We start from the raw sequence: 14,025 nt of genomic DNA on the forward strand, positions 1-14,025 counted from the left end.
GAAGCAAACTCCATATGTAATGGGTGACCTCATAAGGAACTGGTGGTCAATAATATGGGAAATAACTAATCGTTCCAAGACTAAACCAAAATGGTTATGCCCACCAGCGGGCTGGTTGAAGCTCAATTTTGATGTTAGCTCTTTGGGCAATCCTGAAAGAGCGGGAATTGGAGGAGTCATTAGGAACTCTTCTGGCGAAGTTGTTATGTCATATTTGGGACCGTGTGGAATATGTGACTCTAACGAGGCTGAAGTTAGAGCATTAGTCTTTGGTCTACGATGGGCATCTGGACACGATCATCGTCCTCTTATAATAGAAGGTGATTCCTCAAATGTAGTGGCTTGGGCTTCTGAATCGTCAAAGGGCCCCTGGAAACTGCAGGAGCTCGTAGCGGAAATATTGGATCGAATGCGAGTACTTAATCTGCAGCTTGAACATCGGAGGCGATCGGCAAATGAGATGGCCGACACTCTGGCTAAAGCGGGAGCAATACGGGAGGAATTTGAAATATTCTCATACTTGTAATGAATGTCTTCCATTACGATAAGGATATTCTATCCTTTCTTCTGGAAGTAGGCTTTCGCTCTTTTGTAAACCATTGGACATGTCCAATGTCTCTATATCTAATATTTGTAATAGCAGGTCCCCATTGCTCTTCAAATATTAATATTAATGAAATTTGTTATCTTTCAAAAAAGAAAAAGAAAAAAGGAATCTGCAGGGTTTCATTATTGTTAGTGGATGTCTTAGTGAGTTGAAATTGTTGGGTGCAGTTGGATGAGGGAGGGGATGACCATCAGGGACGTTTTTAGAAGTCGTCGGAATATCCCTCCGGGAGGTTCTGTTTTCCATCAATCGTCATATTTTCTCTCTGTGTTTGGTTCAAACCTTGAGTGACTATAAGAGCCTTTTCTGTCATGTTTAGATGGAGGCTATTCTACTATAGAAGTCTTTGAATCCCTTGGGATTTATAACCTATGCTGCAGAAGATCCCTTTTTTCACTTGGGCAAGAAGCCAATGCAGAAAGATCTCATTGGCCTCAATGGCCCCCACCCCGCTCGCATGCTGGTTCTCTTGGAAGTTTGGAAGATTAGGATACCAGGGGGAGAAGGTTGGAGTTTGGAGCTAGGAAGGCTCCTGGTCGCACAGCAGTGGAATCAAATCGAAGGCCATTATCGAATGGGAGCGATTGACTGTGCTTAAAATGCAAACACAGAAATTTTGGCTCTCGTACCATGTGCATGAAATGCTTGGAACCTTGAAATAGAGAGCGCCCTAACTTAGTTTGGAGACCTAAAAAGATCCAAGTCGCCACTCTTGACGACGATCGTTGTTTGGACTTTCCAGGTTCAATAGTGGAAGATAGAAAAAGAAATCTAAAGAACTGTCTTATTGGAACTTTAAAATATGGATCCTGGCTTTTAGAAGATGTTTGGGTTTGGGCTAAACATTTCTGGGGCCTTCCGGAGTTGGAAAAACCCTTCGCTATTAGCAGAGTGGTTATTCTATTTCGTTTCGACTCTGAGGTTTAGGCTACCTCTATTCTCCGGTGTGGAGGTGAGGCTTTTGGGGGATATCTCTCTTACCTCCAGCCCTAGTTCCCTGCTTACAATACGGGCGCTAGAACAGTTCGGTTGAGGTTTTATGATATTCCACTTCATACATGGTGTATTACCACGGTGGAGATTCTTGGTTCACATCTGGGTCAGGTCCTTGAAACCCAGCTTTTTGGGAATCATACTCACTGTTTGGCCTTTGCCTCTACCTTGGTTATATCCCCTTTGTGGAAATCCATCCCTCAATCCATTAATTTAAGGGTAGATTCTACCATTTATTCGGTGGGAGTTAAGGTGGTGTCTGAGGATAGTATAAATTCTCTGGCAATGTCGGTGGTGGGAGATGCCAGTAGTAAGGACAATGTGCCACCTTTTGAGGGATCCGATCAGATTCCCATTGATAAATGCTCACCGGCGGCGGTCTATCCATCGGAAAAGGTGGCAGAGGACACTGGGTGTGGATAGGAGCCGGTGGTGGCCCCCATTTCAAAATTTGAATTTCCCACCTACCCGCCTGTCCCCTCTGAGATCATCCCTGTCTCGTCAGAAAGTAGGGAGGCTAGGTTGAGGGGACCTGTGAGTCTACCAAATGTAAGGAAATCAGTATTGGTAGCTCCACGCGGCACAATAGGGAAGGCAGGTAGAAAAGATGTCGTAGACTCTTTTAGCCTAAAGTTGGCAAAGGAGCTGAAGGTGTTAAAATTAAAAAAATAGGTTTCTTAAGGATGGTAAAAGTGTCGATGCGAAAGGTACACACTTGGGTAAAGGAAAATTCAGGAGAGGCCTTGGGAAGGATGCTCGTATCTTTGCTACACGTGGTGGGTTGTCAGTACTTAATAGAAAGATTAAGTGTCTGTATCGAAAAAAGGACGTTAGAAAGAAAAACCGTGAGTTTGAAAATCAACATTACTTTCGAACCCTGCAAAAATCGCCTAGTTTAAGTATGTCTGGCAATGATCGAATTGAGGACACAAGCAGTGTAGCCAAGGGTGGAATTACTCTGGTGGATGAAGACCTGGATCTCCTAAAAAACCTTAATTATAATGGAAATCTAGCAAGGAAGGAATCGCCTACACCTGGTGAGGTGTTACTCTCTCCTCTTAAGAAACAATGGATGAAGGAAAGGGCAGTGTCGAATCTCGGGATCGTCTCCTTCATGGACCACCATGAATAGCATGGAAGAACTTCACACGCCCCTTCGTAATTTGCCCATTTTCAACAAGATTTTGGAAAAGGAAAGGCAAACCCGAAGGCGTTTGTGGGAGGAGGAGAAGCAAATGGCGATCTCAAATTTGAAAATTAGGCGTGAGGGCCTGGGTGGTGTCCCGGAGCGGGGGCAAGGGTTCTCAGTGGTGGGAAGAGGATCGACGCTTAATGCAGTTTAGTGAATCCAGTAGAAAGGATAAAGGAAAGGGTGTCTTGTTACCCCCGACTTCCGACGAACCTGGGCACCCAGAACTGGAGGGTTTTAACGATTTCTTAGCAATGGGAGATGTTTTTGGGATCTCTTATCTCGAGGATCTAGACAAGACCAGAGAAATGTTCCTTGGTAGATGAAAAATTAGAGAGAGGCAAGGCGCCTGAAACAGAACCTGAATTGTGAGAGTAAGAGAACTTATCTCGAGAAGTTGTTATGATTGGTTGCTCTAGGGAGCCTGCATTGTCTACCAAAGACCTTATGTAAGGTGAATCCGTTAATTGTGGATTTGTTTTTCTGATGGAACACTATTTAGTCATGAAGATTCTGTTTCATATAAGTAATAGATCCTGGGTGGGAAGAGGAAGGTCGCAGGAAGCAATAGATCCTGGGTGGGAAGAGGAAGGTCGCAGGAAGCATGGAACTTAGTACATGGTGGTGGAATTCGTGATGTCGGTATCAATCCTTTACGTTGTGGGTAAGGTAACTTGTTGTAATGAATGTGTTGTAGGGGTTTATCTATGCGGCAGGTAATCCCAGATCCTAGATGTGTTGAGAAAAGATTTAGTTCCTCCATAGCTAGAGAGGCCATGCTCTTTCGCTAGCTGAGGCTTTTTGGGTTGGGAGTCTTTCTTATTGTTTTAGTCAAGAGAGGAATAGACAAAGGAATAGATGAAAGATCTATGTGCAGATCAGAATCAGGTGTAGTTCAAGAATCATGCGTAGTACAATTGAGGAAAGGAATAGTTGGGTTTGTAGTTTTTGCTACTTTTATATTGGTTTCGGGTATACCCTTGCCATTTCAACCTAATATTTTGTATTGCAGGATGGGACTCCTGGTCCCGAATGCTTTCTGAATATTAATGAGATTTGTCATCTTTAAAAAAAAATAACATTGCTATTATGCAAGTGATCTATCATGGACATACTCTTGTCAAAGCAGTACTCCAAATTCTGTTTGCTGGCAAGGAAGACTTGAACAGACATAAGATATTGGTAGAAAGAATGCACAGAGAAAACCCCATCTCGAGCCCAACTCCAAATCCTCGTATCCTTGCCCTCTCGTATGATAAGAGTCGTGTCCCAAGATTTCCATGAACGACAACACCCAAAAAGTTTCTACGAAATTCAACCTTCCAGTCCGTCCAACATGTTGTCTACGTGGTTGAAAGTATCTTTGACATTGATCTTTCTTCTTCGCTACAAGAAAATGATTTGGGAACAAGTCTTTCTGGGATACTTAAATTGCACCAAGGAACAAACTAAAACATCACTCTATCTCCCTTTGGAACTCTATAATGAATCCTCCTAAGAAAAGGAAGCTTTCTGGATATCTCTCCAAACCATGACACTCAAGTTCCCGTAGTTGTCTAACGAGTTTCAGCTCCCAAAGTTAGCCTCATACTTCACCTCAATCAAACCTTCGTCCACTTATTCGTATTTGCACCATGTGATTGTTTCTATTCTATGTCCGTTAATGTAGTTGAAACTTTGGAGGATGAGGCCTTGGATGATTTCTTCTAATAGTCTTTTACTGTCATTTAATTTAACTAGACTATTTGCTTTTAAGCTAAACTTTCTTATGTTGGCCTGTGATTTGTTGCAGTCTGGACATAACATTGAAAAAGTGAGAGAAAAAATGCGTGAACTGACAAAGCAAATTGCTTGCATATATTCAGCATCAAAGCTTTTCCCTTATATTTTGGAGGGATTGCGCTCAAAAAACAACCGGACTCGGATAGAGTGTGTTGACCTGGTTGGGTTCTTTATTGATCACCACGTAGTTGAGGTATCATGACAGGTTGTCCATCATTTTACTGTTTTTATTTAGAAGAGAGCTTAGCTTGTTCTTCTTTTTCAACAGATAAGTGGACAGTTAAAGTCCTTGCAACAAGTTGCTGGGTTGACATCTGAACGAGACGGTGAACTTAGGAAAGCTGCTCTAAATACATTGGCTACTGCTTATAAGAATCTTGGTATGTTATTATTCTACATTATGTTTAAATTCTTATGCATGGTTCGACTGGTTCTCGATTCCTATGGTTTTTGCATTACATAATGAGTTTGGGGGCTTCTACCCATTCCACAACTCATGTTTGGTGACAGCACAATTAAAGCATGATTTTTAATCTATAATTTGGTGGCCATGTTTAGTTAGAAACGTTCTCTTGATTCATATGAATTGATCTAAATTTATGGGCATTAAATATTTCTCAACAACTTATTCCCTGTATCAGTTAGCCTTTTTATTGGGTGCATATATTTTGTATATCTTCAAATATCACCTTTTCTTGGTAACAGGTGACGACATATGGAAGTATGCTGGGAAGTTATCGGATGCTCAAAAAAGTATGCTGGATGATAGATTCAAGTGGAAGGTTGGTGCGCTTGCTTGTGTTACTTCTTAATCTCTTTTTGTCTATATTTCATGGTATATTCTTATCCAGGCCCGTGAGATGGACAAGAGGAAGGAAGGAAAGCCTGGGGAAGCTAGAGCAGCTTTGAGGCGCTCTGTTAGAGACAATGGGTATGTATTTTTTGTCTTTTCTTTGCTTTCCATCTTTTTTATTGGAACTCCACTGATTTTAGATAATGCTTCCCTTTTTTGCAAGCTGAATCTTGATTATTAATTTTTATGTTCTGTATCTACAAATTGGCTTGGACTTCTCCTTGATAATTGCATAGATCTTTATTTTCCTTTCATGATGGAAACATGGATGTTGTCTGAAACGTTAAGAGTTCTATATTCTTTAAATTTAATTTGGTTTGTCAAGGAAAATAATTAATATGCTGGTTTGAGGGATTACTAACTTTTGTCTTAACGGTTTTGTTCAGTGACTGTACATCTAGGTGGAGTTTTAATGATGCATGTGGTACTCAACTCTAAACCATAATTGCAAAAAATGAAAGAGAAGAATGGCAGATACAATACTGAAATCAAGAACTAGAATATGCTAGAGCATCTACACCGCAAGCCACCCCTAATTCTTTTCAATTCTATAAATTCATAAACATACTACTGAAGTCTGCAGGTAAACCAATACTTATGGCACCAACAAACACCAACTATGGAAGGAATTAACCAACAGCGTGAACCATCAACAAAGAGGGCGCAACTACATCAGCCCAGAGCTGCCAATAACACAGAATAGGGTGAACAAACCACCAACAAAGCGCGAACAAGCCACCAACAAATCATGAACAGACGACCAATAAACCACCATCCAACCACCAACAAACAACTAACAAATCACCAACATATGCTGTCCCACACATCAGTACGTCGCTCTGGGCAGAAAGATACCTTGACAAGGGCCAACAATAACATCAACAGGACGGATCCACCAACCATAGCCCCAGAACCACTAAAAAAATGAGAGAAAAGAGCTCAAGCCATAAAGAAAGGGGGGTCCCTTCTCCAACAACTTAAAGAAAGGGGACATGGAGTTAGGGATTTAGAAAAAGGATTTGGATTTATAAAAAAAGGGGGTTCTTTTTTGTTTTTCTTTGTTTTGGAAGTTGGGTGGATGGATTTACAAATGGTTTTTGCAAAAGGGAGGGTGAACGGATTTCCAAAAGGGGAGAAAGGGAATGAGAATGGATTTTTGTTTGAGATGGAAGCGTGGGTTAGGGTTTTGGCCTTTGGGATTAGGGATTTGGGGTTTTGGATGGATATTTAGAGTTTGGGGTTAGGTATTTGCGGGTTTGAATGGATAGGATATAGGAATGAGAACGGATTTTTGTTAGATATGGAAGAGTGGGTTAGGGTTTGGGATTTGGGAAGGAAACTTCTAGTGGCGGTGGTTATGGGAAGGGGATTTGGGGTTGGGCGTTGGGGATTTGGATGAAGATAATGGGGAATATGGAGGCATAGGTGGTGGAGGAGAAGGGATTACTCTAATGGAGAAGAGGTGGGGGGGGGGGGGGGGGTTTGCTCAAGATGAGGGTGCGAGCGTGGAGGATTATGCGCGGAATATAGGAGGTGGGGATATGAGTGGAACAACAAAGGGGGTTGGGTGGATGGAGATCGAGGGTGATTTGCACAAGGTGGGGTTCACGGCAACAAAACTAGGGGGATGGGGATATGGTCTGCGAGACGAGGTTTTGGGTTTGGGGCTACGGGATTTTAGGTTTCTTTTTTGTTTTTTCTTTACAGCAAGGATAGGGTTGCGTACTGGGTTTAGCATAAAATGGATGAGGTTTTGGGGGTTGGGGTTACGTGAAAGGAGTGAAGGAGGCTTACAGCACGCGCGCGCCCACATAGCGCCACAGGGGGGGGTGCTCTTCTTCGTCTTTCTGTTTTTGTTTTTTGAGGATAAGATCTGGTGCTCTGATACCATGTTAAAGTGAGAAGAGAGGAGGGGAGGAAGAAGAAGAATGAGGGAGAAGATGATGAGTCTCCCCATGTAATATGATGTATATATAGAGCCCAAAGTAGGGTTACATGTACAAAGACAACAATACCCTTCAACATACATGTAAAGACCAAAATACCTTTCAACCAAGGGCAGAGCCAATGGGGTGCAACTGCCCCCCTCAAATACAGGATTTTTTAGCAATCAGTTTCAAAATCTCTCTCTCAATCTCTACTTTCAATTCGGATTTTTTTCTTAAGTCGGTTTCTAGATTAATGACCGGTTTCTAAATCTCTCTTTGTGGATAATTAGCTAAGGGAATGGCACCTTAGGTAAGTAATTAATTATGAGAATTTATATGTTGTGTGAAGTCCACGTATTTTTCAAAAAGTATGGCCGACCCACTTCATAGGATAATCCAAACTGTTCATTTGTTAGGGCAACAATTGGCACCCTGTATATCATCTCCATAACGCGATCCTAACCCTCCGATCGACAATGGGATTGTCCATTATAGAAATATCTATAGATTGGAGGGTTAGGATCATCCTATGGAGATGATTTATGCATGGGATGACCTGTTATAGAATCATCTATAGATTGGAGGGTTAGGATCATCCTATGGACATGATTTACGCGGTGTACCTATTTACGTTATGGCCTAAGTGTAAAATGGTGGGCCCAACATGCGATAACAACCATTCTCTGCCCCCCTTGGAGCAAATTCCTGGCTCCTCCCCTGCTTTCAACAGAGACATTAAAGTTTGAAATGGGGATTTCTTTAGTGAGACAATGGAAATGAATGTTTCGGCTCTGGATGAGATGAAGAGAGGCTGGAGAGGAAAGGGCAAACGAGGAAATCCATTGGAGAGAATTCGATATTAAATGCTTGAAAGAAAATGAGAACTAACACAAATTTCTTTCCAATCAATAAGGTGCGAGCAGCTGTTGGGCATGTCTTTAAGTTATGGTAGGTTGTTGATTATGCATCTAGGAGTAGTGTTGGACTCATCAGGCAAATTAATGAGATGAATGTTGACATTTAAGAATAGTATGGCTGTCTGGGCTGCGATGTGGGATTTAGTAAAATGAGTGGATGGGAGCTATGTAACAAATATCTCTTATATTTTCAAAAAATAGCAATTTTATTGCGATATTTTGATAAAACAACTAAATCCCTAAATAATCCTGAGAATTAAAAAAACAACATAGCGATTTTTAAGATATTTTCATTTACTGCGACAATATCATTATTTTTGCTATATTTTATTTTTTCTTAATCTATTTTTTTATATATTTTTAAATAATTTAATTTTATTGTTTTTCCTGATATAAACCCGAAAAAAAAAACTAATATATCCCAAGATTTTCCCTTGCCGAGAAATTCCTTAGAACGATACTTGTGATATAGGATGGGAGTAGGGCTTATTTTTGAAGGGACATATTGTGATGAACTTCCATTTATTCTGTCATTAAGAGAGCTTTGTACTGTGTAGTGCCTCGGAGTTTGGAGCTTTCTACTGTGTTGATGGAAGATTATTTGGGCTGCTAAGTCCTGACGGTGCTACTTCTTGTTGGACCACCACTAGAAAAAATCCTCATCCGTGGGATTTGTGGGAAGTGTGGAAAAGCATGATCATTGAAAATAAACTTGGCTGTTAGTGTTGACACAGTTAGCTGCACATTGTAGGCCTCATAAATCTCATGTGGCTTTTCTAGAGTGGTTTTTTGCTTTGTGGAGATGGATGACCTTCAAAGAAGTTATAAGAATGTCATGTTTAATAAATTTAGTCAGTGTATGGTGGTTTTTTTTTTTTCAATTTTTATGCCGATTCCAAAAGTCTTCTTGAAGGTTAACTTTGATGGAAGCCCCATTTTTGGGGAAGAGGGGTCTTTCATGATCATTTGGGTAGCTTTAGATAACCATTTTTTGGTTCTATTGACGTTCAGACTTGGATGGAGTGGAGGTGCCTTTCATTTTCTGTAGTTATATATTTCCTGCATTTATTTTTCAAGCCCCTTGAATGTGCAAGGGGACTCCCTCAGTGTTAATTTGATGGGTAGATAAAGACAATCTGTTTCCTTCCAGCTCAACGGATGGTATCCTTCCTGCAGGGGTTATAGACTTATAGTGCCAATCCTATGGGACACAAATTCCTTTGTAATGATTGACTGGAGGTGATTAAGCTCCTCAACCCTTTTTTTTTTAAGTTTTGCATCACATTAAATTTTTGTCCCAGTATTTGGTGAACTTTTTTGAGTTGAATATTCAGAATGAGCTAGTTAAGTCGGAAGTAAAATGAAAATTAATAAATTGAGGTGCATATGCGTAAGTTAGGTATACTCACACATCTTTGACGGTTCATTTTTCCATGTAAAACTAGTTGTAAGGTTCACCCTTTCCTTCTATCCGTAATATCATTCTTAGTTATTATTTCTTTCCCGTATTGTGCCAATAGATTATTGGGAATGTGGAGATCTTTTTATACTATAAGGTCGGTATATAATATCTACTCACGATCATTTCTTTTTGCTTACTATTTTTCAATATTCAACTTTGGATCTCCAGATTAGATGTAGCCGAGCAGAGTGGAGAAGTTCTCTCAAGGTCCTTTCCTGTCCCTTTTGTGGCAAGGTGTTGGTCAATCAACTATGTTTACAAAAAAACTTGATTTTCTGAGTGTGCTATCTTTCATGACATGGATATCCCTTCTTGTTTTATTATTAGTGTCTGATGTTGCTTTTTGATGCTAATGTTATTCAGCACCAGGGAAAGCAGTGGACAGTTTGCCTCTAATATTGAAAGGCATCTCTTACCCCTCTCACTATCCACTATGAATGGACCAACGGACTGGAATCAAGCTCTGGATATCATATCGTTGGGTTCACCTGAGCAGGTTTTGTACTCGCACGACTTTGCATAAATTCATCAATCTGCCATGTTAAAAAAAGAATGACACATTGGCCATTGTTTTGTTTGACACTTTGTTTAGATTCTGCATTTGTTAGGCAGTCCATGGAGTTCTGATAAATTTATCTCTATTTATTGCATTTGAAAGAAGCTCCTTTTAGATTTATAAAATATGTTGAAGTTTTTCTCTAAAAGCTAATAATGAATAGTCTATTTTTTTTTAAAATTGAATGAATAGTCTATTTTATGTTCTGGAAAACCTGAACTTGTTGAATAGCCGCATCTATTCATTTGTAATGGCCACTGACATCTTAGCCCAACTACGAAATTGCTAGAATAGTTGTAGCTTAACAGTGTGCGTGGGGGGCAGAGTTGTTATGATTTATGAATATCATTCTGGCTGAACGAGCGTGAGTTGGAATGATCTTCTATTTCTTTGGTCCTACATCAAAGGAAACATGTTCAAGTTGGAGTGTTTAGTAAATAATTGATGATGGAAGTCCAAACTTATATTGTTAAATAGTGTCTACATCACTGTTATATGTTTCTTTTTTGTGCTGGTAAGTGGTAGTGTGGTATAATTTAATAATCCTAGTTTGCTTTATTTTTTTCTTCTTCTTCTCATTTGGTTTATTTAGTTTGGTCTTATTCAGCAATATGGCATGTCTGCTATTTATGGTATAGTTTACTGTTTGTTTCAAATTTTGTAACTATATTTTTAATTTATACATACATTTTAGTTGTTCAATGTACTTGCTGGGCTACCATAGCTAGGGTATGCTTTATAAATTCAATTTATGTTTTAATAACTATATTCACTAATCATTTGAACCTAGCATCAAAGTATTAGGTTTTTTTTAATCTATTATTTATACGAAACATGGAAATTGTATGATAGCATCAAAGTGGTTTAAACTTCATAATAGAAAATGATATGGGGGTGGTGTGCATTACTTGTTAACGAGGACTGAGTACTTGATGCTACTACATGAGTGGCAAAATTGCCCTACCAACTGAGTAACCAAAATATATGGTTGCAAAATTTAAGATAAGAATTAAAAACAAAAGCTAAAAATTTGAAAAAAATGGTTGCTATCCCTAGAAATCATGCCTCACAGTGTCCGAGCTTATTGTAATTCACGGAAGGGCAATGACAAAGAAAGAAGAGGAAAAGAGTGGCATCAAAAAAGAAAACTAAAAGAGGAAAAAAGAAAGTTAGAGTGAGAGAAAGAGGAAGAAGAGGTAGAACCAAATTTACAAATTCTTACAACCGACAAGTGAAGATGAATCCAAGCCCATCCTAGTTTGCAAAAGGCTCCTTGAAATTGATTAGGAAGCTGATCACTGAACATTTTTAGATTGACTGTTGATAGCCTTTTGGGACTTGTAACAACCTTTAGCAAAAAATTAGAAAAGTGTAAATTTTGGCATTTCCACTCTAGCTAGTTTGTCCTACGTGATCTACTTTTATATGAAAAAAATGATTTAAGCAGTGTTGCCTAGTTTGAGGGGAAGCATACCACCCTCATTATTATCATCATCATCTTTGATATTGTTGTTATGATAATTAGGGACTTTATATCTGCACTCATTTGTTTTGATATTGGCATACCTCCCTTGTGGCATACCTCCCTTGTTTTGAACTTCTCTAATTGGCTGGTTTTTTTAAATTGTAACAACCAATAAAAAGAAATATACAGACATGAGTGCCAATATCAAAACAAAGGAATGCGGATATCACTTCCCTTGTTATTAACTCAACTCAACTAAACTAAGCCGTTGTCCCAAACTAGTTGGGGTCGGCTAATGAATGCTTTAGAAAATTTTCATGAAGAAGGTGAAAGGATCTACCCGGCTCAAATTGGCTAAGTCTAATCCTGACACTAGTTGGGTTCATCTACATGGATCAATTTGTTCCATTCTATCCTAGCCGACCCCAACCAGTTTGGGACAAAGGGTTTGTTGAGTTGAGTATCCTATTGTATCCTATCCAAGGTCATGTTCTCTGTTATATTCCTGGCCCTCAAGTCGTTGCTCACTGTTCCCTTGTTATTGATGCTATTTATTTTTTTATTTTGAAATAGCAAGACTCAGATTTAGTCTGCTTCAATCATTTGACCAAAGCCCCAAGTATACTGACTCGTGCCAAACACGTCTAATTTCAGTCCCAAATATTTTAACCTTCATGTTTAACTGAGCAGTTGATGTTTCGGAACTCAATTTGATGATGTTTGTAGTAATGAAAGAACAATATTGAATAGAGGAACGCTAAACTAAAGGGCGCCCTTGCAGAAATGGGGTGAAAGGGCGCCCCCATTGGCTGCAAGAGACGTTTATGTATTTAATACACTTTGACTTTCGGCCATTGTAAATGCATAACTGCCCCTTGCAGCCAATGGAGGCACCCTTTCATCCCATTTCTGCAAGGGCGCCCTTCAGTTTAGATTACCTCTATTGAATATCAACATTCTAAACTGTACATTACATTCTTTGGTGCAGTCGGTTGAAGGCATGAAAGTTGTCTGCCATGAGCTGACACAGGCCTCAAGTGATCCCGAAAGCACCACAATGGATGATCTTGTCAAGGATGCCGATAGACTTGTTGCATCTCTTGCGACCAAGGTAAATGTCTCTTCTCAATGGTATCTAAGTCACAAATATCGTTATCGAGAATTTTTCGGCAAAAATCTCTGGATATATTAATTTTTATTTTATTTTTTCGGGTTTATATCGGGAAAAAAACAATAAAATTATGTAAAATATTTAAAAGTATATAAATTAAGAAAAAATATAAAATACCGGGAAAATATCGTGAAAATATCATGATATTATCGCGATAATGAAACTATTGCTATATTTTTTAAATTCTTTGGATTATTTTGGGATTTTGGATTTTTTTCCAAAATGTCATGATGAAATCGCTATATTTTTCATCACCAATTAAAAAAACAAAATTGCTATATTTTGAAAATCGTGGAGATATTTGTGACATAGATTGGTATCTGGTTGCTTCATGTTCCCTGCTTGGTTCTAATCCTCAACTTTCCGCAGGTGGCAAAAACATTTGATTTTAGTCTTGCTGGAGCCTCTTCAAGGTCCTGTAAATATGTTCTGAACACACTTATGCAGGTATGTACAGTAATTTACTGATTAGTTTTTTTCTGAGAGTGACTTATATGTTGCGGGTGTGTTAGACAAATTTTAATTACTATCACTTTTGCTGCAGATATTTCAAATTAAAAGGCTTGCTCATTCTGTAAAGGAGAATACCCTTGACAGCCTCATCACCGAGCTTCTCCTTTGGCTTTTAGATGAAAGGGTTCCTCTGATGGATGATGGCAGCCAACTTTTGAAAGCACTAAATGTTTTGATGCTTAAGATTCTTGTTGGTTTTTCTCTGAAGACATCGTTTTTATTACATTATGGGCACGTTTGGCTACCATGATTTTTTTCATGATAAATCGGCGTCTCCAAGTGGAGATGAGGGTGAAGTCGCTAAAAATCAGGATACAAAATCCAGGAAACTAGTGTCTACGGTGATGGGATGTGGCTAAAAATCTGGGAACAAAAAATTCTACCCAAAATCCGATCGACCTTTCCGCGATTTTTAGCCACTTCTCATCACCGGAGACACTAGTTTCCTGGATTTTGTTTCCTGATTTTTAGCGACTTCACCCTAATCTCCACTTGGAGACGTTGATTTATCATGAAAAAAAAGTTCCTGGCGGCCATGTCTGGCATATATGCAAATATTACTTCTCCATTGTGATTGTTGCTCGTGTAC

General features: G+C 39.3%; 1 protein-coding gene across 8 annotated transcripts in view; it reads left to right on the top strand.

Annotated features, from left to right (window-relative positions):
* LOC143889660 (protein MOR1-like) overlaps positions 1 to 14,025 on the top strand; it is a 50,680-nt gene that overhangs the window by 32,384 nt on the left and 4,271 nt on the right. For 7 of the 8 annotated variants that reach the window (XM_077393942.1, XM_077393948.1, XM_077393941.1 and 4 more), the window contains exons 38-46: positions 4,582 to 4,764; positions 4,840 to 4,951; positions 5,277 to 5,353; positions 5,423 to 5,502; positions 9,900 to 9,965; positions 10,095 to 10,227; positions 12,741 to 12,863; positions 13,293 to 13,370; positions 13,468 to 13,626. In XM_077393942.1, coding sequence (XP_077250057.1) covers positions 4,582 to 4,764; positions 4,840 to 4,951; positions 5,277 to 5,353; positions 5,423 to 5,502; positions 9,900 to 9,965; positions 10,095 to 10,227; positions 12,741 to 12,863; positions 13,293 to 13,370; positions 13,468 to 13,626 — 1,011 coding nt within the window. The remainder of the gene's footprint in view (positions 1 to 4,581; positions 4,765 to 4,839; positions 4,952 to 5,276; positions 5,354 to 5,422; positions 5,503 to 9,899; positions 9,966 to 10,094; positions 10,228 to 12,740; positions 12,864 to 13,292; positions 13,371 to 13,467; positions 13,627 to 14,025) is intronic. The other variant, XM_077393945.1, reaches the window with a different exon arrangement.

This window comes from Tasmannia lanceolata, unplaced genomic scaffold (genome assembly GCF_043159265.1).
Source record: "Tasmannia lanceolata isolate RefF3 unplaced genomic scaffold, GAP_Taslan_0.1 ptg000013l, whole genome shotgun sequence".
NCBI classification, from domain to species: Eukaryota; Viridiplantae; Streptophyta; class Magnoliopsida; order Canellales; family Winteraceae; genus Tasmannia; species Tasmannia lanceolata.